This window comes from Sceloporus occidentalis, unplaced genomic scaffold (genome assembly GCF_023333645.1).
Source record: "Sceloporus occidentalis isolate IW3139 unplaced genomic scaffold, rSceOcc1.0.p SCAF_27, whole genome shotgun sequence".
NCBI classification, from domain to species: domain Eukaryota; kingdom Metazoa; phylum Chordata; class Lepidosauria; order Squamata; family Phrynosomatidae; genus Sceloporus; species Sceloporus occidentalis.
The window spans coordinates 9486257-9514036 of NW_028317007.1; the positions used below are offsets into that span (position 1 = coordinate 9486257).

At 39.1% G+C, this 27780-nt stretch overlaps 1 protein-coding gene across 1 annotated transcript; it reads left to right on the top strand.

The window, feature by feature from the left end:
• Positions 1-27016, top strand: LOC149299915 (transmembrane 9 superfamily member 2). The gene is made up of 17 exons (XM_089485862.1): positions 1-144; positions 5137-5204; positions 5313-5406; positions 6033-6157; positions 6706-6835; positions 7455-7579; positions 14138-14249; positions 14805-14884; positions 15083-15191; positions 21520-21652; positions 22675-22794; positions 23181-23238; positions 23614-23773; positions 24907-25058; positions 25844-25955; positions 26524-26695; positions 26949-27016. The coding sequence occupies exons 1-17, from the start codon at positions 1-3 to the stop codon at positions 27014-27016; spliced, it is 1962 nt and encodes a 653-aa protein (XP_089341988.1).
• The last annotated feature ends 764 nt before the right edge of the window (positions 27017-27780 follow it).

A 27780-nucleotide genomic window follows, 5' to 3' on the forward strand; every position in this document is an offset into this window, starting at 1 on the left:
ATGGCGACTCCTTCAAGGACTGGGCCTGTATTAATTTTGCTAGTGGCTATAGCTTCCTTTCCAGGCCCCGGAGCAGGATTTTACTTACCGGGTCTCGCCCCCGTCAGCTTCTGTGAGAGTGGCAAAGAAACCCTTGAGTGTAAGGTAAGTAAGCACCGGCTGTGGCCCAAGTAACTTTCTTATGCTGAACCGGCGGTGCTAACCGTCTGGCGACCCTCAGAGAATGGCCAGGAATCTTTTGGGCCTTCAGATTAAGTGTTATACTGAGTAATCTCCTGGCCCGGCATCTGCATATTAATGGCCTCTTATGTGTATATACCTGCTGCCTGTAAGCTCGTTCACCTTAAAGGGTAAAACACATTGGGTTGTACATAAGCTTCGTCTTCAGATTTGTTCCTGCTGCTTCTGTTGTGCACACAGAGTTATTGATACATCTAAAGAGCAGTGCTGGTCCAAAGTGGTGTAAAAACCATGGAAACCAAGAATCTGACTGCAGAAAAGAAATAGCTGATCTTTAATGATTCCGGATAGTTTAAAAGCTGATCCCGTGCAGTCTTAAATGATCTCACTGTATTAGCACCTACCACTTCTCCTGGTAGAAGGTTGCACTTTTATACCACCTTCTCAGCAAGCATTAGGATGCTGTGCTATGTATGTAAAAACAAAAAAAACAAAACCCTAAATCGCAATGCTCACTTCCTCTATAAATCAACCTGTATGCTGAGCATAGAAACCCTGTTTTAATGTAGGATATCTGGTATTTTTAATTGGATCCAAAAGCTGAAAGGCCTTTGTACATTGAAAGTCTCTTGGGCACTAGCTGTGCTCTATTAAAGTTTGTTCATTCATCCAGTGTGCAGGGCTCAAGAGGCAAATGCCACAATAGTGCATTTAGAGATGCTAGAAAACGTGGGAAGGGGATTATTCACTTTATTGCTTTTATTCGCTCTGATACCATAAAGCTTTGACAGCAAGTTTGCCTGAAAAGCAAGAAATTTCAGAAATAAACATTAATCCAAGTATATGGTGGCTGAGAAAGAAGCAACAGACAGGAAATAATATGAACGTCTGGTTACCGTTAACCTTCTAATTGGCGGTTATTTTGTAATGCATTTGTGTGGTCAGGTTAAAGAGCTTACGCTCTGACACGTTCAATGTACTTCATCTGAATACAGGGCTAGGTCGTCATAGCAGCGCTCTGCAAAACTTTCGTTCAAGAGATAATGTCTGCATTGTTCAGGATCTCTCAGATGTATCCGAGCCTTTAGCATAATCTGTAATTGTCCAGATATGTTCTTTAATAAGTCCCAGTTACCAGGGCTTGACAAACCTGCTTCCTCCGAGTCGTTTGGCTTATCGCGCTCATGCCCTGTTTACTACAAACAATAGCAACCTGTTTAACTAGTATTGTTGCACAAAGCCAATTACAAGCTGCCATGTCTAAATAACCTGTTCCGCCATACTTAGCAGCTTATTTATACTGTGGATCGATACAGGATATGAACGAATCCCTTCAACTAGTTTAGGTGTAAAGACAATAATTTCTCAGTTCCAGAGCAGCTAGAAAGTATCACTGAGATGTGAGCTGATGTGCGCCACCAATGTTCACCTTCAGCTGATCGTCGGAAGCAAGCGCTGCGCAGGACAAGTGTCTGAGCTTTCTGGCCTTTCTCCCCTATCTCTGACACGCCTGTCATTAACAGTGACGTGGCTTACAAACCCTGGAAGGAAAAGGAGCGCAGAACGCAATCATTGGAGGTTTACTTTATATAAACGTGACCTATCGGGTTAGACGAACTGCAATATTTTAGGGAAAATGATTCTCCTAATTGCAGGCATAGGTCACGTTAACATACACAATAGGGTCTGGAGCGTGTATGTAAAATGAAAATGTACTTAAGTGGGGAAAAAAGGTAGTGCTTCACTGTATCAATACATGTCCTGCACTGCAATCGTCGGGTCCTTTCCACAGAGAAATGCCCAAAAGACGGGCTGGCGTCACGCCGTCGTGTCCGTTCTCGTAGGGAACGACTCTAATGATGTCGTTAAAGTGCTGGTCCTTATAGCCGGGTAAGCCTGTAAGCGCTTAATATGGTCATCCCAACTACCAGCAGGGGGATGTACATTGATTGGCTGCTCGAGCCCAAGACATGCCAACGTATTGTCACTTTGTGCTTTTAAAATAATCTTTAAAGTGGCTCTCCCTTAAATTGACATTCTGGCCATTTTATGCACTTTTATACATATGATAATTGAGGCCATAAATGATATTTATGTAAATGGGAATGTCTTATGATGTGAAGGTTTTTCCTTCTCACACCCGAGGACTCAATAAGGCCAGCAGCAAATGACTTATATTGGACAGTTGCTGCTTGATAACAAGAAGACTCCGTCACCGCATAGATATTGAGTGTGGAAAGCACTCCCATTGTTTTTAGGGGATGCACTTTTCTGCCGCTGATTGGCTGCTGCAAGTGGCCAATCAGAGGAAAAACATTTTGGACCATAAGGCAGTACAGCTTCTGATGATTTTGTTTTGGAAGAATGCGTATAAAAGTTGAATTTTTTTATGCGTTGTATAGTGGGGTAGCCAGGAAATTAACCATCTTCTGTGAATCATCCGATTTGTTATCTTGTGCAAAATATAACTGGTCATGAATGGCATAGAACGGTAAGGTGATATTTGTGCCGTGTTACACATATAGGTGTGTAATTATACCTGTGTTAATCTATGTAAAATATGTTAAGCGCGGGTGGGGCATGTTGCAGATCCAGTTCGTCTTCATGCTTTCATTGCACTGTATTCTGTGCAATTTAATGAGGCGGAGTGTCCATCCATGTAAGCTCTGCTGAGGGCTACTTGAATATTCATGATTTCCCAAATGTCCATAGTTGTACGTTTCTGGCTTCACCCACTTTAGTGCATAAACCAAATATGAGTAGTTTTAATGCGTTTTTCCATTGCACAGTTATCTATGTGCAGCCCTCCCTGCCTCTTCAGACTGACACGTAACAGTGTAAGAGTTACTGTCTGCTTCTCCTGTAAAAGCTGGCTGAGCTCGCCCTGTATAATGTATAGTCAATAACCTTCCAAGTTCTATAGGCCTTGCTGCGCCCTTCTCATTTAGGTTGGTCTTTAATGCGCTGTGAAAGAATGCCCCGGTCTCCCACACCTAACAGAAGCCATAAGATTCCCTGCTGTCCTCAACAGGAAGTGAGCTTCATGAAAAAGAACGCACAGACCCGGTGAACCACCATATTTTTATCTGCTGCTAAATCTTTTTGTTTCCTTATTTGTATATTTTAAAAATTGTCCTCGTGTCCCGAATATTCGCAAGTAGTTTCACGGTTCGTCTCCTTGTCGCTCCCTGTATCTGTGGTTTAGCTGCTGAATAAAATTATTTGGCCCCATCTTATCTTTAACATTTCCTGGTTTAAATAGCATTACAGGGCAGAACAATGGAATTTATCCCTATTTAACTTCATGATTGCTATAATCGGCACTCATTTTTTGTTTTAATATATACAAAGCAAAAGATTAACCGAAAAGTGTGTGTCCACTGCACGTAGTTGTTATATAGGGTATGTGTATGTATATGTGTGTGTATGTTTGGCTTGTGCTCACCCAGACATTGTTCTCTTCAGTTCCGGGATGCTGTGTGCGCGCTGCCCACCCGCTATGTTTGTAGTTTTTATGTGAATGGCAGCTAGTGGAGGGAGATATCTAATATTATACATATATTTTTTTTCCCACTCATACGTGTGTTATCACAGCGAACAGGTAAAAAGTTATCCTCTACAAACTGCCTCCATGTCATATTTCAATAGTAATAACTATACTTCAGAGCTTTCATTGCCAAGGAGCTCAGACCATTAAAAAAAAAAGCACCAGCCCACTTAATACACAGGTGTATTTACGGAAGTGTGGATAGTGGGGTCCACTAAAGGTATACATGACCGTTATAGGTACACACGTGTAATGTACCTTTTTTTTTTCTATCTTGACTGCGCACTTGTCTTTGGGGTGGGCTACTAGTATTCTCACTGGAAGTGATGTCCTCCCCCATAATCCTCCATCACACAGGATGCTTTCTGCATTATCTTTGTACAATGATGAAATTGTTGAGAGAGACTGAGGGAACTTCAAGATAAATAATGGTCCATATATAATATATATATATATATATATCTCTATATATATGTGTGTGCGCGTGTGTGTATATATATAGATAGATATATGTCTATATATTTGCTAGTGAAATATTTGGCACAGCGTGTAGCTGAATATGGTGGTGTGTTCAGTGGCGTCTTATCATTTTTCTTAATGGTAGGTGCATGTTGCAATGCTACAAAGACTGCTCGAGGATTTTATTACGGAACAATGAGATGTCCTGCTTTTATTACCTGCGTGAAAAGGCGGTTGCTTCAGTAATCACGAGGGCATTTTCTGTTCTGGTCTGTAACACGGACAATATAAAATACTTAAGAAATGAAGTGTAAAAGATACAAAAAACCTGCACTTCCTGCTTGACTTAGCATGCAGGGAAAACTCTGTACAATTCCATCGTGTCCAGCTAACAGTATAAAAAAAGGGAAAAATCTAATCGGGGGGGGCAGAACCTAAGAGATATGCACAAAACACATTGGAACGCAGGAGTGATGGGAGTGATAAATGGCTATGAAGATATTACATTAGAAATCAGCTGTTTTCAGCTGCCATAGTCATTTACAACATTAATAACATCTACACTTTATTTGTGATCCATTTGATATTATTTGAATGGAAAAAAATGCTTTTATTTCACAAGCCTGGACGTTTCTATGTGACCCTTAACTTTTGGTAAGTAGTGTGTATACACGCTGTCTCTGTATCTTTTGTATGTAATGGTAAAATGTAGCTTTTGTGAAAATTACATCTATGTGGGTCTTTTGGATCCCACAGCCATATAAGTGAGACTGAAGAGACCAGTTAATTCTGTAATTTAGTCCCAAACACAGAATAGTTTCACTGTAGGTGAGGCATCCTGTTTCCTCATAAAGCTTTTATATAAAATGTTGTAGATGTTTAATGGCCTTCCTCGGCTGTCGTATTATGATTTTATTTGCTTATTGATTTTGGAACATTTTGTCTTCTAGTCTGAAATAGAGCTGTTTGTCAACAGACTGGATTCTGTGGAGTCTGTGCTTCCGTATGAATATACCGCGTAAGTGCTTCACTTTTTATCAATTTCCACACAAAAAAAAGTTACGATCCTTGAGGCAAAGTAAAGATAAAACCCATTGTGTTCATGGTCTTGTATTTCATTTTGCAGCTTTGATTTTTGCCAAAAGCCTGGAGAAAAGAGACCCTCTGAAAATCTCGGCCAAGTATTATTTGGAGAACGAATCGAACCATCCCCTTATAAGGTTAGATTTTTTTATTTTACATTTTTTTTTTCTTATTCTGACAAATATATGATCTAGATGTTTTTACTGTTTATAAAGTCTACTTGATACAATAAAACGGCGCACGTTTACTTTAACAAATTATTTTGTAGAAAAAGCCTAGTATTTATCTGTTTGCTCATTTTCTCCTTTTTTTTTTATTTATTATAAAGGAATTATATAAACAATGATACTCGGCCTAAACAAAATGTATTTAGTATGTGTGTAGAGTTGTATGATATATCATTGTAATGTATGCAAGAATGGATTAGATTGCTCTCCTAAGTAGAAATGCTGCCATTACATATGTAAAAACACAAGCATTTTCCGCACGTTTGCTACGTTTTTTGTTCAGTTATTTACTTCTTTCGTATTTAGGTTACCCATTAAAATTTGGCTTATTTGAGAGGGAAAAATATGGATGTGGGAAACCAAGGCAAAAAGCGTATAAAACTTTTTTTATTTTATTAATGGGACATAAAAGGATGCTAATTCTCTTGAAATTGTGTCCTAAAGTATTTCTACGTACTCCAATATTCATTTTTTTGTATCTATAAATATCTAAGAGTTTAGATCCAGATTTTAAAATGTGTGTATATGTTTTGTAGTTCACGTTTAAAAAGGATGAAAAATGCACCCATGTTTGTACGAAAACCTATAGTACTTCAGATGCCAATAAGCATAAACTGGATTTCTTGAAGAAAAGCATGCTCCTGAACTACCAGCACCATTGGTGAGTTTATTGGGCCAAAACTGTGTTTTATGACACTGTTCCATCAAACAAAGGTGTGTGTTATTGGCTAATTTACCTACCCCCCCTCTGTATTTCCTCTCAGTGATGATTCTCTACACACCACTGTACATATGTATCGCGTAGATTCAGTCTGACAAGTGTATAGTTCTTAGATTCAAAATTAAAGGCGCCACTAACACAGCAACTATTCTCTCTAACAAAATCTTGAATTTGTTGGTTTATTTTATATAATAAAATGGTATGGGTTTATTTTAATCACATGTGGTTGATATTACATTGCTAACAAACAGTGGCTGACATTTTCTATCAGTAAATCCCAATTGCTCTCCTTCCCATAACATTCTGGTGCTGCTTCTTGGAGATTGTAGAGTAAATAAATTTTTTTTACTTCATGTATTTATTATTGTTAAACACAGACGCTAATATTTATACAGGGCATTGTTAGGGTTGGCTTAGTTGCTTTAAGCATTGTGTTAAAGTGTTGATTCTGTCCTAAGATGCTACTCCCCCCCCCCCCCCCCCTTCAGGATCGTAGATAACATGCCCGTCACTTGGTGTTATGATGTGGAAGACGGTCAGCGATTTTGCAATCCCGGCTTTCCTATTGGATGCTACGTTACAGATGAAGGTCATCCTAAGGATGCCTGTGTGATTAACGTAAGTCGGAATTCTATTTCAAACACCGGTTTTGAATTAACTCATTTAGACTTTGACGTGTTAATTGCCTGACTTTTTTCTAACCTTTGTAATATTTCAGCGTTTTCTTACGGAGAAGCTATCCATAAGAAAACTGAGTGTCTTTACAAATAATGTTATAGTATAAATTCCACACACGTTTTCCTTCAAAGATACACTATTTAAACTTTGAATGTGTTCTTTCAATCAAGACACATCTTGTACTGTTCTAAGAAATTTAGTGTGTGGGTTATTTGATGCAGCAAAAGTGTTCTCTATTTCCTTTAATTTTACTAGCACGGAGCAGGGGTCATTGTTGCTTCTATTAGCCATTTTCCTTTTATAACAAACCTGTTTTATATCAATTTAAATACTGAAAACATGCCATTATTTCATGTAGTTCAGTTGCGTACATATCCATGAAGTTATCCTGAAACAAGAATTTTTTTACAAAATGGGCAGACCCAGATAGTAAAGTGCTTGCTTCATTAATATAGCTGCCTGTCTTAGTTAGATGGTCAACAGACAGACCTTTTATATATAAATATTTATTTTACCTATCGCTGTACGTTATCTGACTTTTTTTGTTATTTTTTTGTAGTCTGAATTTCATGAAAGAGATACATTTTTTATCTTCAACCATGTGGATATTAAAATCTATTACCATGTAGTAGAATCTGGAGGAGAAGGGTCAAGACTGGTAGCTGCAAAACTGGAACCCAGGAGGTAAAGTATCAGCTCTCAGATTTCTTCCTTTCTGTACGACCGCTGTACCTATTGCATGCCCCCTTTTGTTATAATGTAAATTGCAAAGTACATCTGTTTATGCTTAATTTAAAAAAAATACATAGATTAAAACACCTTTAATAAAGCCCTTGACTTTCTGGCAGTTTCTTTCTTAAATCTTTATATTCGACAAGAGAAAGCACTTAAACATACAGGACACCGTGTTGATGGAGCGTCCGTGGTTTGTGGGTTTCCGCTAATATGGAAACTTAGGTAGGCAGATTTAGGCTCTCTGAGAGGCATGGACCGTTGGAACTGTGTGGAAATTGGAGGAGGGAAATCTAATAAATGTAAGGCACACAAGGCAGTGCTACAGTGGGGTGTGTATTATAGGTATACATGGTTTTAAATTAAGCAGTCTGTTGCTGGCTAGAAGTATATGTGACTTATTTGATAAGGCCTTGGGATATACTCGGCATGTGGACATTGTGAAAGAGCACCATTGATGATAATGGAATACTAATAATAAGTTCTATAAGTTTTGGGAGTACTTAACTAATTTAAAAAATATTTAACTTGCGTCTTAGGAGACATAATTAGGTACTAAGGGTCAATTGATTTAACTTCTAGTTGTCTTGGATCAATAAAATCTGGCCCTATTTAGAACAGTTCTCCTGTGCCTACTAAAAAGTTAAATAACTGTATATGTTAAAAATGTGGCTGATGGAGACATGAGTTTATACTTGAAGGATTTTTTATTGGAGCATATTGGATTTTTATCGCACCTATTTTTAATAAAAAGAAACGATTAGCCAAGAGGAAGGGAAGGAGTTTCCATATTTTCCACTTCAAAAAAAAAAAAATGAATTTCAAGATGTCTTTCTCAGGATTCTTCATCAATAGAACTTGGTAGAACCTGGTATCGTATGGCTACTTCTGTAAATTGTTGCCATTACACAAGAACCAACTGCAGGCATGCTTTGATTCGTAGATGGAGCAGATTTAAAAACTTGAATATTCAACACAAAATCTAAAAAAGGAAATAGACTATTAGACCCAGAAGTAAAAATATCCGTATTAGAGGTATCATCGAAGAGGAGGATCAATAGAAGCTTACAATGTGTTTATTCTGTATATGACTTTGGGATTAAAATATTCAGAAAGAGTGCACAGAATCTCCAAGCTTTTAACTACAGCTGGAAACCGACCTAGAGACATTACAACTGAATTTTCATCATATTCCTTAAAACAAAATATCTTGTGGATTCTAGTTGATTGGATTTACAAGCTGGTCCCTTCCTGCTCCAATAATTCAAGCAGCAGAAGACCCTGGATTAATCTTTCTTTTGCGTAAATGCTATATAAAGTTTTTTTTTTTAAATTCAATAGGAGCTGATCATATGTGTTTGATTAATATTGAGGTAACTGTTATAGGAAGTGGCAAATGTCTAAATTAATTACTAACATAATTAGGAATTATTTAATGGTAGCTGGTCTTTATCTGTAGAGGCAATATCCTTACAGAGCTGTGGGTAGTATATTCAATACTTTGTTGTTTGTCACATTGTATTTATAGCCAATATCTTTATTGGACTATGAACTTGTGGGAGGAAAAATGTATTTCACAGTTCTTGTTGAATGATTTACATGGGGATATTAAAATACTTGACGTTTATTTACCTAAATAAGTACATACATTTTTTTTTCCCTGGACGTTTTCTCAACTTGCCAGTCCAATTCATTTTTTTGTGGCTCTAGTGTCTAGGTCAGGGGTGTCCAAGTTTTTTCTGCAGTGGGCCACTTCATCAGAATTGTATACGTGCGAGGGCCACACTCATTTTTCACTGTGACAAAAAATATGGCCTTTAATAAAATATGCAGATTAAAATAGAGTAAAATGACACAAAACCTTTACTCTTCCTCTCACTGATTTCTGGGCCTTGAAAGTTTTGCGACTACAAATTCAGGATTCCCTAGATTTATTCTAGGGATGAACTAAAATGAAAATTCTGGACCAAAACATTCAGGGTTCACTTAGCCAAAACCGAAAATGACCCCCACCTTTAAAAATAATAAAAACTCACATGTTTAATAAAAGTAGGTAACACACAATTGGACAAAATTAGCAATATGACTTGGCATGATAGGAGTGTGATTGCTAACAGCAATCACACTCCTATCATACCCAGGCAACCAGTAAATGCTGGTACCTAGGCATGATGGGACTGTGCTCGCTGTGATTGCTGTTAGCAATCACACTCCTATTATGCCAAGTCAGCCAGTACATGCTGGTACAGGGAGGCTGTAAGTGATGTGCAGACCCCATACTGCTGGCAGCATCCCTACACAAGGGGGGCAGCTAGCTAGGTTTCAGCATGTACTGGCTGACTTGGCATGATAGGAGTGTGATTGCTAACAGTAGTCACAGTCCCATCATGCCTAGGTTCCAGCACTTACACATCCATCCAGTAAATGGTGGAACCTAGGCATGATGGGACTGTGATTGCTGTTAGCAATCACACTCCTATCATGCCAAGTCAGCCAATACACGCTGGTACAGGGTGGCTGTAAGTGATGTGCAGACCCCATACTGCTGGCAGCATCAATACACAAGGGGGGCAGCTGGCCAGGTTTCAGCATGTACTGGCTGACTTGGCATGATAGGAGTGTGATTGCTAACAGCAATCACAGTCCCATCATGCCTAGGTTCCAGCACTTACACATCCATGCTATCACACACACACACACTCATTTATTCATATAATCATTCATTCACAGATTCATTCCCTCAATCACACACACTCATTCAAACACCCTCCCCACCTCCTTACCTGCACTGCAGCTCCTCGATGCCGCTCACAGACTTCAGCAGGGGGCGCCCCTTCGTGACAAAGGCTGATTTTACTTTTTGTACCCTTCGTGACCATGGCCGTTTTAACATTTCTGCGCTGCTCGTGTTTAGCTGTAATTTTCTTCTTTCCCGTTTACTGAACCCACACACATTAGATATTGTTTGTTTCAGGACAAGAAGGGCTTTCTTTAGATGACATTGTTTTGATTGTATCATATTATTTACTATTAAAAAAAAGTATAAAATATGGTGAAAAATTTTGAAAAAAATGACTTTTAGTTGAAAAATCTTTTACTCATCTATAAAAGGTAATAAAAAAACCTGCTAAATAGATTCTACTATTTGTCCTGAGTTTAGAAATACCCAATGTTTTTATGTTTTTTTGCTTTTTTCTGCACGTTATGGAGCAATAAGTACAGGTAGCGTTTTGCTATTTCAAAGCCATTTTTTCCAAATCTGGTAATTCTTCCCCCCATGTGCCATTTCGGGTATCTTTGAAGCCGGCCAATGCAATTTACCCCATCAAATCATATATTTTTGAAAACTAGACAGCCCAGGGTATTCCAAATGCTGGTATTTTAACCCTTTCCAAGCACTTATTCTACCATCAGCCTTTGTCAAACTTTATGGTAGTAATTTTTTTGCATTTGTTTTTTCACACACATTTTACTTTAGGTATGAATAAACAGGTTCTGGTATATGTCACTATCAAAAAACACCCCAATATGTGTTTAGCAACATCTCCTGAGTACAGCGATACCTCACATGAATGATTTTGCCTGGCTGTTTGGGGGCAAAAGGGCCACATTTGGGGCATGCACATTTTTCAATGTTGAACTTTGGCATTTGGGGATCCACTGCCCATGCCCTATTTGGTACATCTTTGAGCCGGGCCATTTCAGTGTGCCCAACAAAACCATATAATTTTGAAAACTAGACACCCCAGGGTATTTTAAATGCTGGTATTTTAACTCTTTGCATGCACACATTTTACCACCAGCATTTTTTCAAAGTTTGCAGTAGTATTTTTGTGTGTGTATTTTTCCCACACACACCTACTTTATGTATGAATTTACAGCTCCTGGTATATGCCGCTGTGTCACGACACCCCAATATGTGTTCAGCAACATCTCCTGAGTACAGTGATACCCCACGTGCATGGGTTTGTCATTTTTGGGGGGAACTAAAAGGCCACATTTGGTACGTGTGCATTTTTCTAATTGGAAATTAGATGTGTGGCCATCCTTCCCCCCCCGTGTTATTTGGGACCTTGTTGAACCCGGCCAATTCAATTTACCCCATCAAATCATACATTTTTTAAAAGTAGACCCCCCATGGGCATTTAATATGCCAGTATTTTAACTCTTTCCATGCGAGAATTGTTTTAAGCTAATATGCTAATTTTAGGCCTTGCTCACAAAAATATATTTTTTATATATATATATTTTATTTTTTGCCTTTTTTATTTTTTTAACATTTTTTTTCAACTTGAAGGTTCCCCTGATAGTGACATCAGTGGGAAATTATTTTTACATTTTACTGTTTTTTTACTATTTTTTTTCTAATTATTATTAATTTTATTTTATTTTTAATTTATTTTTTCTAATCACACTGTGATTAGAAAGCTGAGCTCCATTGACTTGCATGGTTGAATGCAGTACCTATATTCAACCTGCAAGTGGAGCCAGAGTTCTCTAGAGGGTCTGGAGACCGTCTAGCGAACTTTTTAGACTTTATTGTTTTTCTTTATTGAATTTTCCCGGACTTGGGTCTTGCTGATGGCTAAGATCACCGGCAGCTGCGGCTGTGACCGCTCTCCGGAGCGATCACAGTCCATCCCCAGGTAAGTGTTTGGTGTCGCTGGATGCCTCCTGATCGAGGCATTCCAGCGACACCATTTAAGTTTAGGAGGCGATCGTTGATCGCCTCCTAAACGCTTTTAAAACGGGCGTCCGCCGCCATACAAAGTATGGAGGATGTTGACGCCCCGGGGAGGGGCCAGAGATGGCCCCTTTGTGCCGATAATGGCGTTGCTGAATGCCTCGAGGTCGAGGCATTACAGCAACACCGTTTCGGTGCAGAAAGCGAAAATAGATCGCTTTCTGCACCCGTTTAATGACGTGCCGGTCCTGGCACGTCATTTGTCGTTATCGACTTGAATTTCCGTGACGTGCCCGGACCTGCAATTGTCATCAAGGGGTTAAGGTGCGGCTCGCGTAAGATCGGTTGCCCTGGCTGCCGATCTTACGCGGGCCGCACCTCGAGGTCGCATGTTGCGGGCCGCATGTTGGACGCCCCTGGTCTAGGTAATCTGATATCAGATCTAGGTCACCCTTTCATCTTCAAAACACCATGTTACGTATTACTTAACTAGTGGCATATAGGGGGGTATAAGGCATTTCTGGAGGCAGAGTGGCATAAAGAGGGTTAAAAGGCATATCATGGGGCACTCTGCCTCCAGAAAAGCCTTATGCCCCCCATATAGCACCCCCCCGACTTACCACTGCTTCTGACTCTCTGGTGTCTGGTGGAGGCCGTTCATGAAATGAAAGGGGCCGGCGTGCAAGCAACGCGCCGCCCAATGGCCGTGCCTCAGCTCTTCGTCCCACCACTTTTAAGACGTGCTGCCAGCCCCTTTAATTTCATTAGCTGCCGGTGGCTGAAGGAGGTGGCTTTCAATCCCACTCAGCGGCTGTTTTGAATGTCGGTCTGCCGGCCCACGGACCCGTCGGCCCATTGGGAAATTTCCCGGTATCCTGGTGGGCCAGTCCAGCCCTGTCAGTGATTCAGCCAGAGTATCGGTTTTGGCATCGGAGCAGTTTGCACAAGTACAAGTACTTGTGCAACTGCTGTGTATCAGTGCATCCCTACCTGGCAAGATTGGTTCTCATTCAAGATTTTTTGCCATTTTTGTTAATGATTAGTTTCACAGATTTTCTTTCTCGTGTAAAAACCAAAGCAGTGAGAGGTGAACGTCGGTGTGTTTCACCGGTTACAGGTTCTCTGTATAATGCCACAGCTTGGCAGTACGTCCCTCGTCTTAACGGTAATACGACATTTATAATGTGCTTTTAAAATGCCTTTAATCAATTAACTAGACTCTTGAAGGCTACCAAGCACACTGCATAGAACCATAAATTGTTGCCAGGTCGCCGTGGCGAATAGTAATCTCTTTCTGGTGCTGGCGTTCAGGTCCTGGCCCCCGTGCTTCATTACATGATCCCACTGCGGGGTTTGCTGAGCCGGAGCTCCACCTTTCTGTTCCTGGATGTGTTTAGCTGAGATCCTGCTTCTAGACAAATACAGCTGGTGCTGGAAGCAAACAAGAAATCTGTATTATAACTCTGTATTACAAACTTAAGTGCAGGGTCAGTGCGTTACTCGATGTCGCTCTTTTTCTTTTTCCTGAAGTAATTTTTATTTGAACAAAGTCGCATTTCCTAGTGAATAAAATAGCATTCCCCTCGACTCAAGTCTGTTTAGGCATTCTATGTAATATCTAGGCAGGTAGCTGGTGCCTGGATTGCACGCTTTGTGCTGTTACATTAAAAACTGTAGCCGGCCTTCCTGTAGCAAAAACATTTATGGAGGAAAAATTGCATTTTTGGTTACATGTTAATCTTAGTTTGAGCATAATGCATTCTTATCACTAATAGCAAATTATATGATTTTGTGCTGGTATTTAGTTGTTTGTCTTTTTGTCACAGCTTCCGGCATACGCACACCGACAGTCCGGATTGCTCTGGGCCTCCCATGGAAATTAAGAATAAATTTGTTGGTGACATCAGCGTTCCGTTTACATATTCCGTATTTTTCCAGGTAAGTGGATAGAAATGTTGTAAATCAATTTTGAGCTGAAGATGCATTATACTGTGCGTGGAATAATACTGTACGTATAACTACCGACCTTTAGGTTAAGAACAGCACTGCCCTTGTATTTACGCATTATCTTCCTAATGTCGTCACACTACGCGGATGGTGTTAATACTTGCGCGGGCTGAAACATTACTTTATACAAACTGGCATTTTAAACAATACATTACTCATTTAAGTGATATCTATACTGTGCTAGTCAGATTTATAAAGTGCTGCTTATTATTATTGAATATTTATGTGTATGATTTGAATAGATTTTGTAGTCTTTTCTGTACATTGTGGTTAATTTTTTTTTATTAAGCATGTGACTTATTAGTGTAATAACCTGGGTAACAGATACCTTCCGTCCATAAAGCTGATATAAAGTGCAATGTGGCACCTTGTGCAACTGCCATGTCTGTATAAAATGCATAAAAAATTGCTAATGCTAGCTGTGTAGTTGTGTAGTTTTTTTTTTGTTTTTTTTTTTTTAAATAAGTGCTTTTCTTATCGTTACAGGAAGAAAAAAATATCAGATGGGCATCAAGGTGGGATTATATTTTGGAATCCATGCCTCATACCCACATTCAGTGGTTTAGGTAAGTCTGTGTATGCATTTCCCTTTATTTGTCACAGACAAGAATGAACCCCCAGACATCAAATGAAAATTTAGCCTTTTTAATCGTTCATGGCAAAACATTTGAGGCCCTATCAAATGTAGTTCATTATTCAGAGGGAGGGGGGGGTGATCTGCTCTTGTGATCGTGCATTTTATATTTTTTTTTCTTTCATTTTAGTATTATGAATTCCTTGGTGATTGTCCTCTTCTTATCTGGCATGGTAGCCATGATTATGCTGAGAACGTTGCATAAAGATATTGCAAGATATAATCAGATGGATTCTACAGTAAGTTCCCAAGCAAAATACGAGCTCTTTTAACATGTAATATTAATTGCTGCTCAGTCAAAGCGAATAGTTTTATTTTTTACTTTAAAGCAGTTCATTTTATTACCAGCCCCCAGTTTGCTTGTGTTTTACAAACAAAATGTAATCAAATTACAGATTTTCCTAGCCTAGGCGTCAGAAAATATAGATTTTATTAAAGACAGGAGGCGACTATTATGCTTATACTTTCTTTACTACTCACAGCAGCAAAATGGTTAATAAACAGGTTAGGTAGAGAAGAAAAAATGACAACCAAACATGACAGGAACAATATGCTGAGAACCAATAATATGAATAGATAGGTATAAAACAGGTGTAATCAATTAGTCCCTCCTCTTTCGTGCTGCGACGGTGTATTAGAACTTGGAACGATGAAATAACCATAGGAATTCTGGAACGAAGAACTGGAACTATGAATTCTTGAAGAGGAACGATGAAATCATAACGGTGTAACGGAATAAACGATTAGGCTGAAAGAGAGAGCAAAGGGTGGGTTAAGGGAGGGATAATAGTCGCCTCCTGTCTTTAATAAAATCTATATTTTCTGACGCCTAGGCTAGGAAAATCTGTAATTTTATCTCAGACAGGAGGCTCCTATTATGCTAGTTTAAAGCATAAGTACTAATCATAACACAGTCCTAGAAACATGAGAAGTGGGTCTAAAATAAAAGGATTTAAATGTAGATTCCGATGACCAGTCGGCAGCTTTAAGAATGACTAATAGAGAGCCTCCTGCCTGGAAAGTCTTGGTAGACATAGCGCCCCTAGAAGAGTGTGCACCAAATATGGAGATGTCAATGCCTGCAGAGGACATGACATACCTCACCCACCTGGCTAAGGTGGCGGAGGATACTGGAAGGTGAGGTTTACAGTATGAAATAAGTAATTGAGTGGATGTAGGAGATCTAAATGGAAGCGTCTTTTGTTCGTAAGTTTGTAAGCAACGAACTACACATAATTTGGGATGGTCTGGGAAATTTGGATAGAAAATAGTTCTAAGGTTAGTCTTGGTACGTTTAACAATGTTAAATGAAACTCCATCTGGAGAAAAAGATCTAAATGATAAGTCTAGAGATTTAACATCAGATACTCTTTTAAAAGATATAAGACACAGTAACATAGTTAATTTACAAGACAGCATTTTCAGGGATAAATCAGGGTTATCATCCCAATTAGATAATAGTTGAAAAACCAAATTTACGTCCCATGTGTCAGTGTATTTAGGTAGAGGGGGTCTGGTAAGTCTGATACCCCTGAGTAATTTGCATATGAGAGGATGTTTGCCTACATGGAGGTGGTCAATGGGAGGGTGGTTTGCTGAGATAGCTGAACGATAAAGGTTGATGGTACGGTAAGCTTTACCTGCATCGAATTGGAAGGAGAGGAAATTTAGTATGTGGGAGAGAGATGCTTGAACGGGATCCAAATCCCGTTGTAAGCACCAATGAATCCAAAGTTTCCAGGCTGATCTGTAATTAGATCTGGTACCTGGAGCCCATGCCTCGGATAGTAATTTTTGAGTTGAGATCGAAAATTCTGGATTAGATCCGAATGCCCCGAAATCAACCAGGCGACAAGGGTCAGTTGGTTGGATAGGATGAGAGGGTGAGGGTTCCCTAGCGGGTCGGAAAGGATCGATCGGAAGTTTGGGAGGATCCTCGGGAAGTCTACAATCATGCTCAGGAGTTGTGGAAACCATGGTTGGGCAGGCCACCAAGGGGTTATCAGAACTAGGGGGTGTTTCTGAACCGAGACTTGGAGGAGAACTCGGGATATCATCACAAATGGAGGGAACGCATAGTTGGTCCCTGGTGGCCATGTCTGGAGGAAAGCATCTGTTCCTAGAGCCTCCGGGTCTGGACGCCAACTGAAGAAGTGTTGCAGTTGGCGGTTGAGGCGTGAAGCAAAGAGGTCCATCTGAAGGGGACCCCATAGGGAGATAATCTTTTGGAATGTTGAATGATGGAGTTGCCAATCGCTGTAATCGACAAGGAATCGGGAATTCCAGTCTGCGATAGTATTGGATAAGCCAGGGAGGTATTCTGCCTTCAGAGAAATATTGTTGTCTAGACAGAAATGCCAAAATTGTTTGGCTAAATCTGCTAAAGGTTTCGATCTCGTGCCTCCCAATTTGTTGATGTATTGAACTGCTGTCACATTGTCCATCCTGAGTAGGACACAGCAGTTGGTCTTGTGTTTGACGAAACTCTTCAGAGCGAAGGAGCCTGCCAACAATTCCAGATAGTTGATATGCATGTTGGACTCCATAGAAGACCATTTCCCTCCAGTTGAAGAAGTTCCGCAACGAGCACCCCAGCCAAGGAGACTGGCATCTGATTCTATAACAATGTCGGGAAAGGATCCGAAAATCGCTCTCCCGTTCCAGGATTGTACTTGATGAAGCCACCAAAGAAGTTCTTCTCTGGCATCTGAGTTGAGAGGGATTTCGTCTGAATACCCTAGCCCTTCTCTCAAGTGTTTCGCCTTGAGACGTTGAAGAGCTCGGTAATGAAGAGGAGCTGGGAATATGGCTTGTACAGAAGCTGATAAGAGGCCTACTATGATTTTTAATTTCTTTGAAGGAAGGCTGAGAGTAGCTTCCATGGAATTGATAACAAAACCTAAGAATTCTATTTCTTGCGAAGGGAGTAGGATAGATTTCTGTTCGTTGATAATAAAACCTAGATCCGTCAGAATGGATAAAGTCCAGGTCATGTGGACATGTACGGAATCGAGGTTTTGTGACATTACAAGAATGTCGTCTAAATAGATGATAAGCCTCACTCCCCGACTCCTGAGGAGTGCGATTACAGGTTTTAGAATCTTTGTGAAGCACCAAGGTGTTGAAGAAAGGCCAAATGGAAGGCATGTGAATTGCCACCTTTGGCCTTTCCAGAGGAATTGAAGGTATTTCTGATGGTCCGGATGAATGGGGACTGTTAAATATGCGTCTTTTAAATCTATTTTTATCATCCAATCGTCTTTTAGTAAGAGGTCCCGAAGGAAATGTATTCCCTCCATTTTGAAATGTTGATAGCGGACATAGTTGTTTAGATGTCGTAAATTTATTACTGGTCGGTAACCTCCATCTTTCTTTTTCACAAGAAAAAGATTGCTGAGGAAACCCATTGAGTTGTGGGGAGCTGGGATGATGGCGTTTTTGTTGATTAGATCTGAGATTTCTATCTGGATGAGAGACTGATCTGCTAGGGAAAAATGTATTGGGAAAGGAAGGGATGACTGAATAGGAAGGGACACAAAATCTATTTTGTACCCCGTGATGGTATTGAGTACCCAAGGATCTAAAGTTATGGTGTTCCAAATGTGGGAAAAAAGGGCTAATCTGCCCCCTAAGTTTGTTGGGGAAGAAGGGGAATGATTGAATCTCACCTGAATAGCCACGGGATCTCTGGAATCCGCGTTGTCCCCTAGGTTTCCATTGTCTTCCTCTAGAAGGGAAGAATGGGGAGGAATTTCGATGGTCTGATTGTGGTCTGTATTTGTCCGAGATAGAGCCTTTGAAATATTGTCTGGCGTGAGAGCTGTGGCTGGGAAAGCGGCCCCTGCCTTTCCCAGCCTTCCCAAAAACCTTTTGGGAGAAGGATTTGTTCAAGGACAGTTTAGCTTTGTCCAATGTAGAAAAGATGCCCACATATTTGCTGATTTCCTTAATGAACGCCTCGCCGAATAAACAGCCGTCGGCTGATGGACCTGGTTCCTTATGGGCAATGTTCATTAGCAGTGGGTCCATCTTTAGGAGTATAGAGCGCCTCCGTTCACTGGCCATAGCAGTATTGGCGTTTCCAAAGAAACAAATTGCTCTTTGTGCCCAGCCTCTTAGGATTTCGGTGTCCACCGGGATTCCTGTGTTTGCCGATTCCTCTGCCAATTCACAGATCTTAGCAAGAGGACCAAGGATATCTAAGAATTTATCCTGACAGGACCTCATAGACCTATCTAGACCTTTCTTGGGGTTCTTCCCTGATTTAATGAGGTATTGTAAAATAGTCGGGTCTATTTCAGGTGTCAGTGACACTTTGTTGGAAAGTGTGGGTCTGGGGCACTCTGCGCGAAGCTTGTTTCTGGTTGATTTGTCCATTGATTTCCTGAGCCATGTCTCCATATAGTGAGCCAAATGGGAGGAAGGTGTCCATTCCGATGAGCGGGGATGTTTAATGTGCCCTGGGTCAAAGAAGGGCTTGCCTTTGGCATCACATGCAACATTTTCTGAATTATCAGTTGTTGCAACCTCCTCCTGTAAATCAGATAATGAGTCTGAATATACCTCATCTATAGTCTCATAGGACTTTGCATCCGAGTCTGAGGAATCATTGGAGGAATCATTGGAGGAGGTAGTGTTAGAGTCAGGTTTACGCCTGTACGCTTTTTTATCCCGTTTATCTTCCTCACGGGCAGAGGGTTTAGAGTGTGACTTTTTATAGCTGTGGTGTGACAGCTTTTCTGAGGTAAAATCACGTTCCTTTTCTTTAGATGGCCCTTTGGAACGTTTGGATTTATTTTCTGGGCTTTCCAGGCAATGTTTCCTCTTATGGGATGCCTTTTTTGACTTAGAAAACCCTTGGGCCAACTCACGGGAAGATTCCTCAGGTGACCAAAAGACCTCAGGGGTTATAAACTCTCTGTGCCTCTCTCTGGCTATGGAGATGGCTGACTCCATGGATTTAGAAAAGACTTCTTGCATTGAAGTCATAGCCGTAATAATGGCATTGGACACAGAAGTATTCAGAGACTGGTCAGCAGTATTAGAGAAAGGGCCTTCAGAAATAACAGTACCTGTGGTATGTTTAACAGCCTCAGAAACAGATTTCTTAGATAGCTCCTTGTTAGCCATGGTAAATGAATTAGTGTAGATAATATTTAAGGTAAATAAACACTGTGTGTAAATTGTGTCACAGGATTGAGCAAACTGCAACAATGTATGTTACTCAGCTAAAGAACTTGATAGCTCTGAGGGAGTGGGCGGGAATGCGAGTCAGCTGGGCACCAACTGAGGTAATCTCGCGGGGGGGGTTCATACGTCACGTGACGCAGAGGAGCCTAGAAAGGAGAAGCAAACGGCATGAAAATGGCCACTGCAAGGAGAAAGACCAGGAGATATGAATGCAGGGCAAGGTAGAATAGATGTTGGTCTAACCGCTGTGTTAAAACAATGCAGGATCAGACCGGAGAGGGAGTAAGCAGCCCTGGCAAAACATGCTGCAAATTGTGTAAGCTGTATGGGCTGTATGGTTTGAATAATGAGTTACCTCCTGTATAAATTGAATAAGGGAGATAAACCATGAATTAAGTACACAATTAAAATAAAATATATTAAATATATATATATCAAATATGTGCAAAATAAGAGTAATATTGAGGAGCACAGTGACAAGATACTTAACTCTCCGAAGGAGCAGCAAAGAAAGAGGAGGGACTAATTGATTACACCTGTTTTATACCTATCTATTCATATTATTGGTTCTCAGCATATTGTTCCTGTCATGTTTGGTTGTCATTTTTTCTTCTCTACCTAACCTGTTTATTAACCATTTTGCTGCTGTGAGTAGTAAAGAAAGTATAAGCATAATAGGAGCCTCCTGTCTGAGATAAAATTTAGATTGTTTCAGTAATTCCAGTTCTAAAGATCAACTATACCAAAAGCTATGCATTAATTTCTGCATGCAGTTGGCCAGGAAAATGGTCTAAAGCCCGACATCCTTTTCCAATTACGAGGGACTAGCACTTTCCCTGCAGCTTATGAAGTAGCTGTTTGCACGTGTATAGGGCAAACATAGTAATCGGGAGGAAGCTAGGGCAAGTTGATTACAGTGCTTCTTGCTCCTTCTCCATACCTGGAGGCAAAGCTATATATATATATATGTGTGTGTTTCAGTCCTAGAGAAATGTGATTAGTTACTAGTCACCAGTCTTGTTGCAGCTCATCTCGGTATGTAGCCAGTTACATGGCTGTAGTTTAACAAAACAGATACCTAAAGCATTTAGGTACGATCTATATACTATGAAGATTTCACTTAGTACATTTAATTTTCAATGTAATTTATCGTGGGTCGGTTGGGCTATCAAGTGGTTTGGTTTCTCCAAGGGTAGAGCATTATTTATCATGCTATCATGCCCCCCACACACTGCGACAGGGTGTATCCCACAATGTTACTGGACCTGCATGCTGTTTTCTTTGTGAAAACGCAATCGAGACAATGCCTTTCTAAATGTGTGTTGATCCACTTACTTTTTTAATGTCTGCTAATCATTCAAGTGTTCTTTTTTTTAGGAAGACGCACAGGAAGAGTTTGGCTGGAAGCTGGTCCATGGCGATATTTTCAGGCCTCCCAGGAAGGGCATGCTGCTATCCGTTTTCCTTGGCTCCGGCACTCAGATTTTGATTATGACATTTGTCACCTTATGTACGTGATTTTAAAGTGATAATGTAGCTGCTGCTGTTTTTAGGATTTCAATAATTACATGATTTAGGATGGTTGTATATAAATGCATGTATGTCCGCATAACTCGTGTATGTGACATAGGGGGCCTACTCTTTGATCACAGAAAACATTTCTGTGGCTTACCAGACTTCTTCTCTGCAAACAGATAAACTGCTTCAGAAATAATTTTTTAACGAATCTGATCTGTGCCCTTAGCCTCCAGGCTGGCCAGTGTGCTGTGAAGTCTGATTCCTGCTAACCTGCGGGGAATTGGAGTTTTTATAGCATCACCCTCACTGATAAGACACACAAATAAAATAAACACTAAGATAAATGAATTTCTAGTGTTTATTTTAATGAGCTCCATTAAAAAAATTCTTAGAATGATTATAGTTGAAGTGGGTGCACCAAAGACTGATTGGCATTCTTGTGTCACGTCTAGCATAATTATGTAAATAAACCTTTTACACGTGGCTTTCCTGCCGTATATTTTATGCTATCATCAACACGGGCCTCCTGTGCAACACAACTCTGAAAACTGACTCATGAGCTCAAAGGGGCAATATCAGTTCTGTCCTAGGATGCAACAGGAAAAATGTCAAATTGTATCTCGGGTTCCGATGCACAGTGCTGTGAAAAAAGTATGTGTCCCTTCCCGATTTCTTCTGTTTTTGTACGTGTCACACTTAAATGTTTCAGATCATCAAACTGATTTTGATATTAGACAAAGATAACCCGAGTAAATGCAAAACTGTTTTTAAAAAGCTATCCAGCCCTACGTGTAAAGAAAAAGAAATCAGGAGAGGGCCAATACTACTTCACAGCGCTGTATCCATCATTTCTCAAGCCCCAACACGCCTTTCTGTATTTCATATTTAACCAGTTTCACTGTTCAAGGTTTGCTAATTTGCTGGTTAAAGATGATAATGGAATTGTTTTAATATAGCACTATACCACTTGTTTTTATGAAGAATTTTATTTTACGTTGTGATCTCTATTTTCAGTTTTTGCATGCCTTGGATTTTTGTCCCCTGCCAACAGAGGAGCGCTAATGACATGCGCTGTCGTCCTCTGGGTCTTGCTTGGTACACCAGCAGGCTATGTTGCATCCAGGTTCTACAAATGTAAGTTTCAATTTTGTTTTAATATTTATCAAAAGAACCACATTGTATTAAAATAGCGTTGAAAGGCACATAGGTATAATTCGTTTGTGTGTACCATTTTACACTCGCCCATCACCCTATAAAGAAAAGATATGCTTTACCGCATTTATACTCTCTCAAACAATAAGCCCACCCAGGCTGCATGTGTCTATTTGTACATTTGATGCACGGTTTTGTATTTAAAGTCTTAACCCAAATCCATATTTATTCTATGCATTTTAGACACTTGCTTCATAGGAGCTGCCAAGTTTATTTTAACACCTAGAAATAGCCATTTTTAAGCTTTGATTATGTAAAGGTAGTTTTGTGTTTGTTTTTCTCATGTTCATTTTCTTTTCTTCTTTCAGCATTCGGTGGGGAGAAGTGGAAAACAAATGTTTTGCTGACCTCCTTTCTCTGTCCTGGGTATGTTTATGTTTTGTCATTTGCAAATCATATTAGTTATCAGGAACCCCTAAAGCAGTGTAATTAAGTGTGTGCACTGCAGCTAAAGTGCATAGTAATCCAATACTTTAATGGGTTTGACTGAGAAAAGGCAATAAGAATTACCTATACATACTTGTAAGTGATCCACTCATATTTGAACAGCTCATACACAGTGTTTACTCCTGCAGGAAGTCTTCTAAAGCCTGTACATTACTACAGCTCTATACACTGTTTTTCCTCCCCACTATTCTTGCAAAGTAGCAGTCAGGTTGATTGTAAATGTTCACATTACCTACTTACAAGGAAATTAATTGGCATAAATAATTCTTTTAAATACTCATCTGTTTTTGTCAGGATTGTGTTTGCGGATTTCTTTTTGATGAACTTAATTCTTTGGGGAGAAGGATCTTCAGCCGCTATTCCGTTTGGTACCCTGGTGGCTATACTGGCGTTGTGGTTTTGTATATCTGTCCCACTAACCTTCATTGGGGCTTACTTTGGCTTTAAAAAGAATGTAAGTATTCTCCTCCTTTCCTTAGGTTAAAGTAACTGTATATTCTACTTCAGTGGCATAATGATGTTAATGTGTTCCTTACCTCCCTTTTCTCTCCATGTCCTGAAATTGACTACCAAATCTTGGTAGTATTCAGTCACTGACTAGTTGTACTTGATCTGTATAGACGAAAATGAAAGGTGGGAATACAACACTCAGAAATGGTGCACGAGTCAGGGTACCACCAGTCCCTCCAATATATAGATATACACACACAACCATGTACCACAACAGACAGATACATTTACTATGAAGGGTCAGAGACTAAAATAAAAAATAGTTCATTTTACTATTTTGTTTGGCATATACAGAGAAATATTGTTTTTTTTTGTTTGTACCATTATATCATGTGTGCAGTGTGCCATGTATCTATGAATAGTTGAACCTGTCCAGGAACAAAACTATATAGAAGTCCGTGGGTAATGTGTACTAGTTTATAAGGTTGTCCCCTATTTATAACTATAGCAAGACTACAAACACTGGCCTGGTCAATAATGATCAAGGTCGAGCATTGCATATAATAAAAACAGACGGATGCATTTTATCTGTGTTATACAAGATAAATTACGGTTTTAATAAATATATATATATATATATATATATATATATATATATATATATATATAAATAGAAAATGTTTTAGTTTTTAGGTCAATTACACACTTTCTGGAAATTCAGTCAATTAAATTAAATAATGCCTTTCAAACCGTGTGAACTCTTGAGTAAAATTATTCTTTAAATAGGACATATAAGAAATATTAAAGAGGAATGTTTTTGGTTTCTTTTAACAAGTGAGAATGGATCAATTAGTAATGCCTTAGTAGATATAAAAAGAAAAAAAAAAAAAGAGTACCCGCATATAGCTTCAAAGTCTAGCTTCCAATATTAGCCAGATTTTAAGGACAGGCTTTGGGTTTTTTTGTTTTTTGTTTTTTTTCCCCCCCTCATGTAGGCATTACAATTTAAGTCGTTACTTATCACCATTAGAGCCAGCAGGAAAGCCAGGGGAAAAGCTTTGCAAATAGTATGGTGGTGGGAAAGAGGGATTTAAATGGCCCTGTAATAATGCATTTGCTTTCCCTTGTTGTTTTTAGGCCATTGAACACCCAGTCCGCACCAATCAGATCCCTCGTCAGATTCCTGAGCAATCATTCTACACAAAGCCATTACCTGGTATCATCATGGGAGGAATTTTGCCCTTTGGATGTATCTTCATACAACTTTTCTTCATTCTTAATAGTATTTGGTAAGCTGATTTTTTTTTTAGACTTTTGATGAGACTTAAGGGTTTAGTTACATTGGAGGATTTTGAAAAACTATGGTTTCTATGAGATTGTGGTATAGAGCCAAAGTGTTCATTTTCAATTTTCTTTTTACTTTTGCCCACCTGCAGTGAAATGTATGCTGTAATTTTGCTTTCAGGTGAATGGCTGCAAAGCTAAATATAATTTCTGAAGGCCGTGTTTGTGTATATATGTGTAAATATATATTTTTTCATTCATCATGTTGCAAGCAGCGTATTTTTACCTTCTTGCTTTCCTGCATAGCATTTTAGCAATTTTCTGGTATTTCATTGAATACCACTGTTTAGTAATTTACCTGTCCTGTATTTTGTGCACCAGCTTTAAAGAACCTATAGAAAAAAAGGGCAATGAAATATCCATACCTCTGTCCTTGGCAGTCTCCTTTCTAATATGTGTAATCCCTAATTACACATGAACAAAACAAAGCTGTGTTACGTATTGAAGTGATGAAGTTCCACATTATCTAAAAATAAAAACTTCTATTAGTATTTGCATAACGCTACAGGAATGTTTATTCGCTGTTTGCATTTAATACGAGATTGAGCATAAGACCCCTGCTTCAGGACTGATTACCTACATGTCAAGTTCCATTGAATTTGCTTAATTTGCTGTTATTTCATGTGGACGTTATGGACGTAATTGTTTTAAGAATAATCCTGCTGTTTTTACATGTTGTGTTGGCTATATGAAGGCCGCGTTTCTTACTTTCTCTGTGTCTCCATTGCAGGTCACATCAGATGTATTATATGTTTGGTTTTCTATTTCTTGTATTTATCATTTTGGTCATTACTTGCTCGGAGGCGACTATATTACTTTGTTACTTCCACCTATGCGCTGAGGTAAGATTGGACCAATTAACCTATCTAGTTTACCCTTTTTTTAATTGCCTTACACATATCCTAAGCGTTCCTAATTTGATTTGCTGTGTTTGCCTGCAAAGTAGAATTTTTTTTAAAAACTGTATATGATTTCACTGCAAGTGTACAGCTGGTCTTTTGCTACAACTTTCTATTAAGGTCAACTTAAGGAATAAAACATTTTATAAAGACGGCGACATCACTGCTACCATTGACTTAAAGAACAGTTAGGTCTTCGCACGCTCCTACAGATTTTGGGAGCTTGTAAGCTGGAGGGTAGCTATTTAACGAATGCACTTGAGACCCTCTGCCCCAACGTGAAGGGTGAAAGATAAATATACAGATTTGCTGTGTGTGATGTGATTTAATATAATAAAAAAAAAAAAACACGCCGCTATTCGGAAAGTGTATTCTTCCAAACGTAGAAGTTTATTGTTGGAGTATTGAAGCCAACCCCAGAATGTGAACAGTCATACCCCGCCCAACGCGTTTCACGCTAAACGAGTATGATGCCTATTTGAGCTTTTATGTTTTATTTTCCCCTCTGCAGGACTATCACTGGCAGTGGCGCTCTTTCCTGACAAGCGGCTTCACCGCAGTCTACTTCCTAGTATACGCTGTGCACTACTTCTTCTCCAAGCTGCAGATCACGGGGACGGCAAGCACCATTTTGTATTTTGGATACACTATGATTATGGTTCTCATCTTCTTCCTTTTCACAGGTAAATGTTTAATTCCACAGATACGCCTTTATTGAATAGAAAACCATGATAACGAAAATAGAATGCCGTTCATTTCAAACAACTGTGTGTTCAATCAGCCTCCGATTAACCCATTCAGCTCTTGTTATGGTTTACCTTTTGAGACCTCTATAAAATTAATTTTTACGCAGTAAAAATATTCTAAATTTATATTAAATGTATCCTTTGTTTTAATTTGTTTCTTTAGTAACCAGTTGTCTATTTTATATTTTAGGCACAATTGGATTCTTTGCCTGCTTTTGGTTTGTGACAAAGATTTATAGCGTCGTTAAAGTTGACTGAAAAAGTGGGACAAAATGAAAGGAGGGGAAACCCAATTGATTTTGGATTATTTAATTTACAGTATTGTCATCTATTTGTGCAAAGACAGCTACACAAAGCATACCCTTAGTATAAAGCCGTGTTCATTTTTAAACCTGTATCTACTGTTTGATTAAAACACTTTTTATGTTGCGATGTTCCAGTTGAAGAGCAAATATGAAGACTGTACTTTTTGTATGTATATATTATATATAATAACTCTACTGTAACTGAAATTCATACTTGTAACGGCAGATGAGAGGCAGCCATTAGGCAAATATTAAGGATATTAATAAAATATGCTGTAAATGCAGTCTTGCTTTTAGATTTAACGTGCGAAGAATTATTGTTTGAAGGAGGAAGCAAGTTCTGTCATTAAAAATATTGAAACTTGTTTCCTAAAATGTATTTCTTTTCATTTTGGTTGGAATTTATTTTTTATACTTGGTGATATGTCTTTACCAATATTTTCTTGGTTTTAGTAGGTTTAGTGATTGAAGCCTTTAATACTATGTGCCTCTGAGTCCTTGAATTTTTAAATTTACAATCTTAATAAATATTTAAAAAAACACGCGTGGTCTCTTCTAAAAATGAAAGTTAATGTCATGTTATAGGGCATATAATTATTCCTTTTGGGAAACGTAGGTGACGAGATCTGTTGGCAGAGTTTTCAGCTGAATTTTTTTTTTGTTTCATTTTTGGTCCATTTGTTTTCCATTTAGAAACAAAATTCATTGCCTCTTACG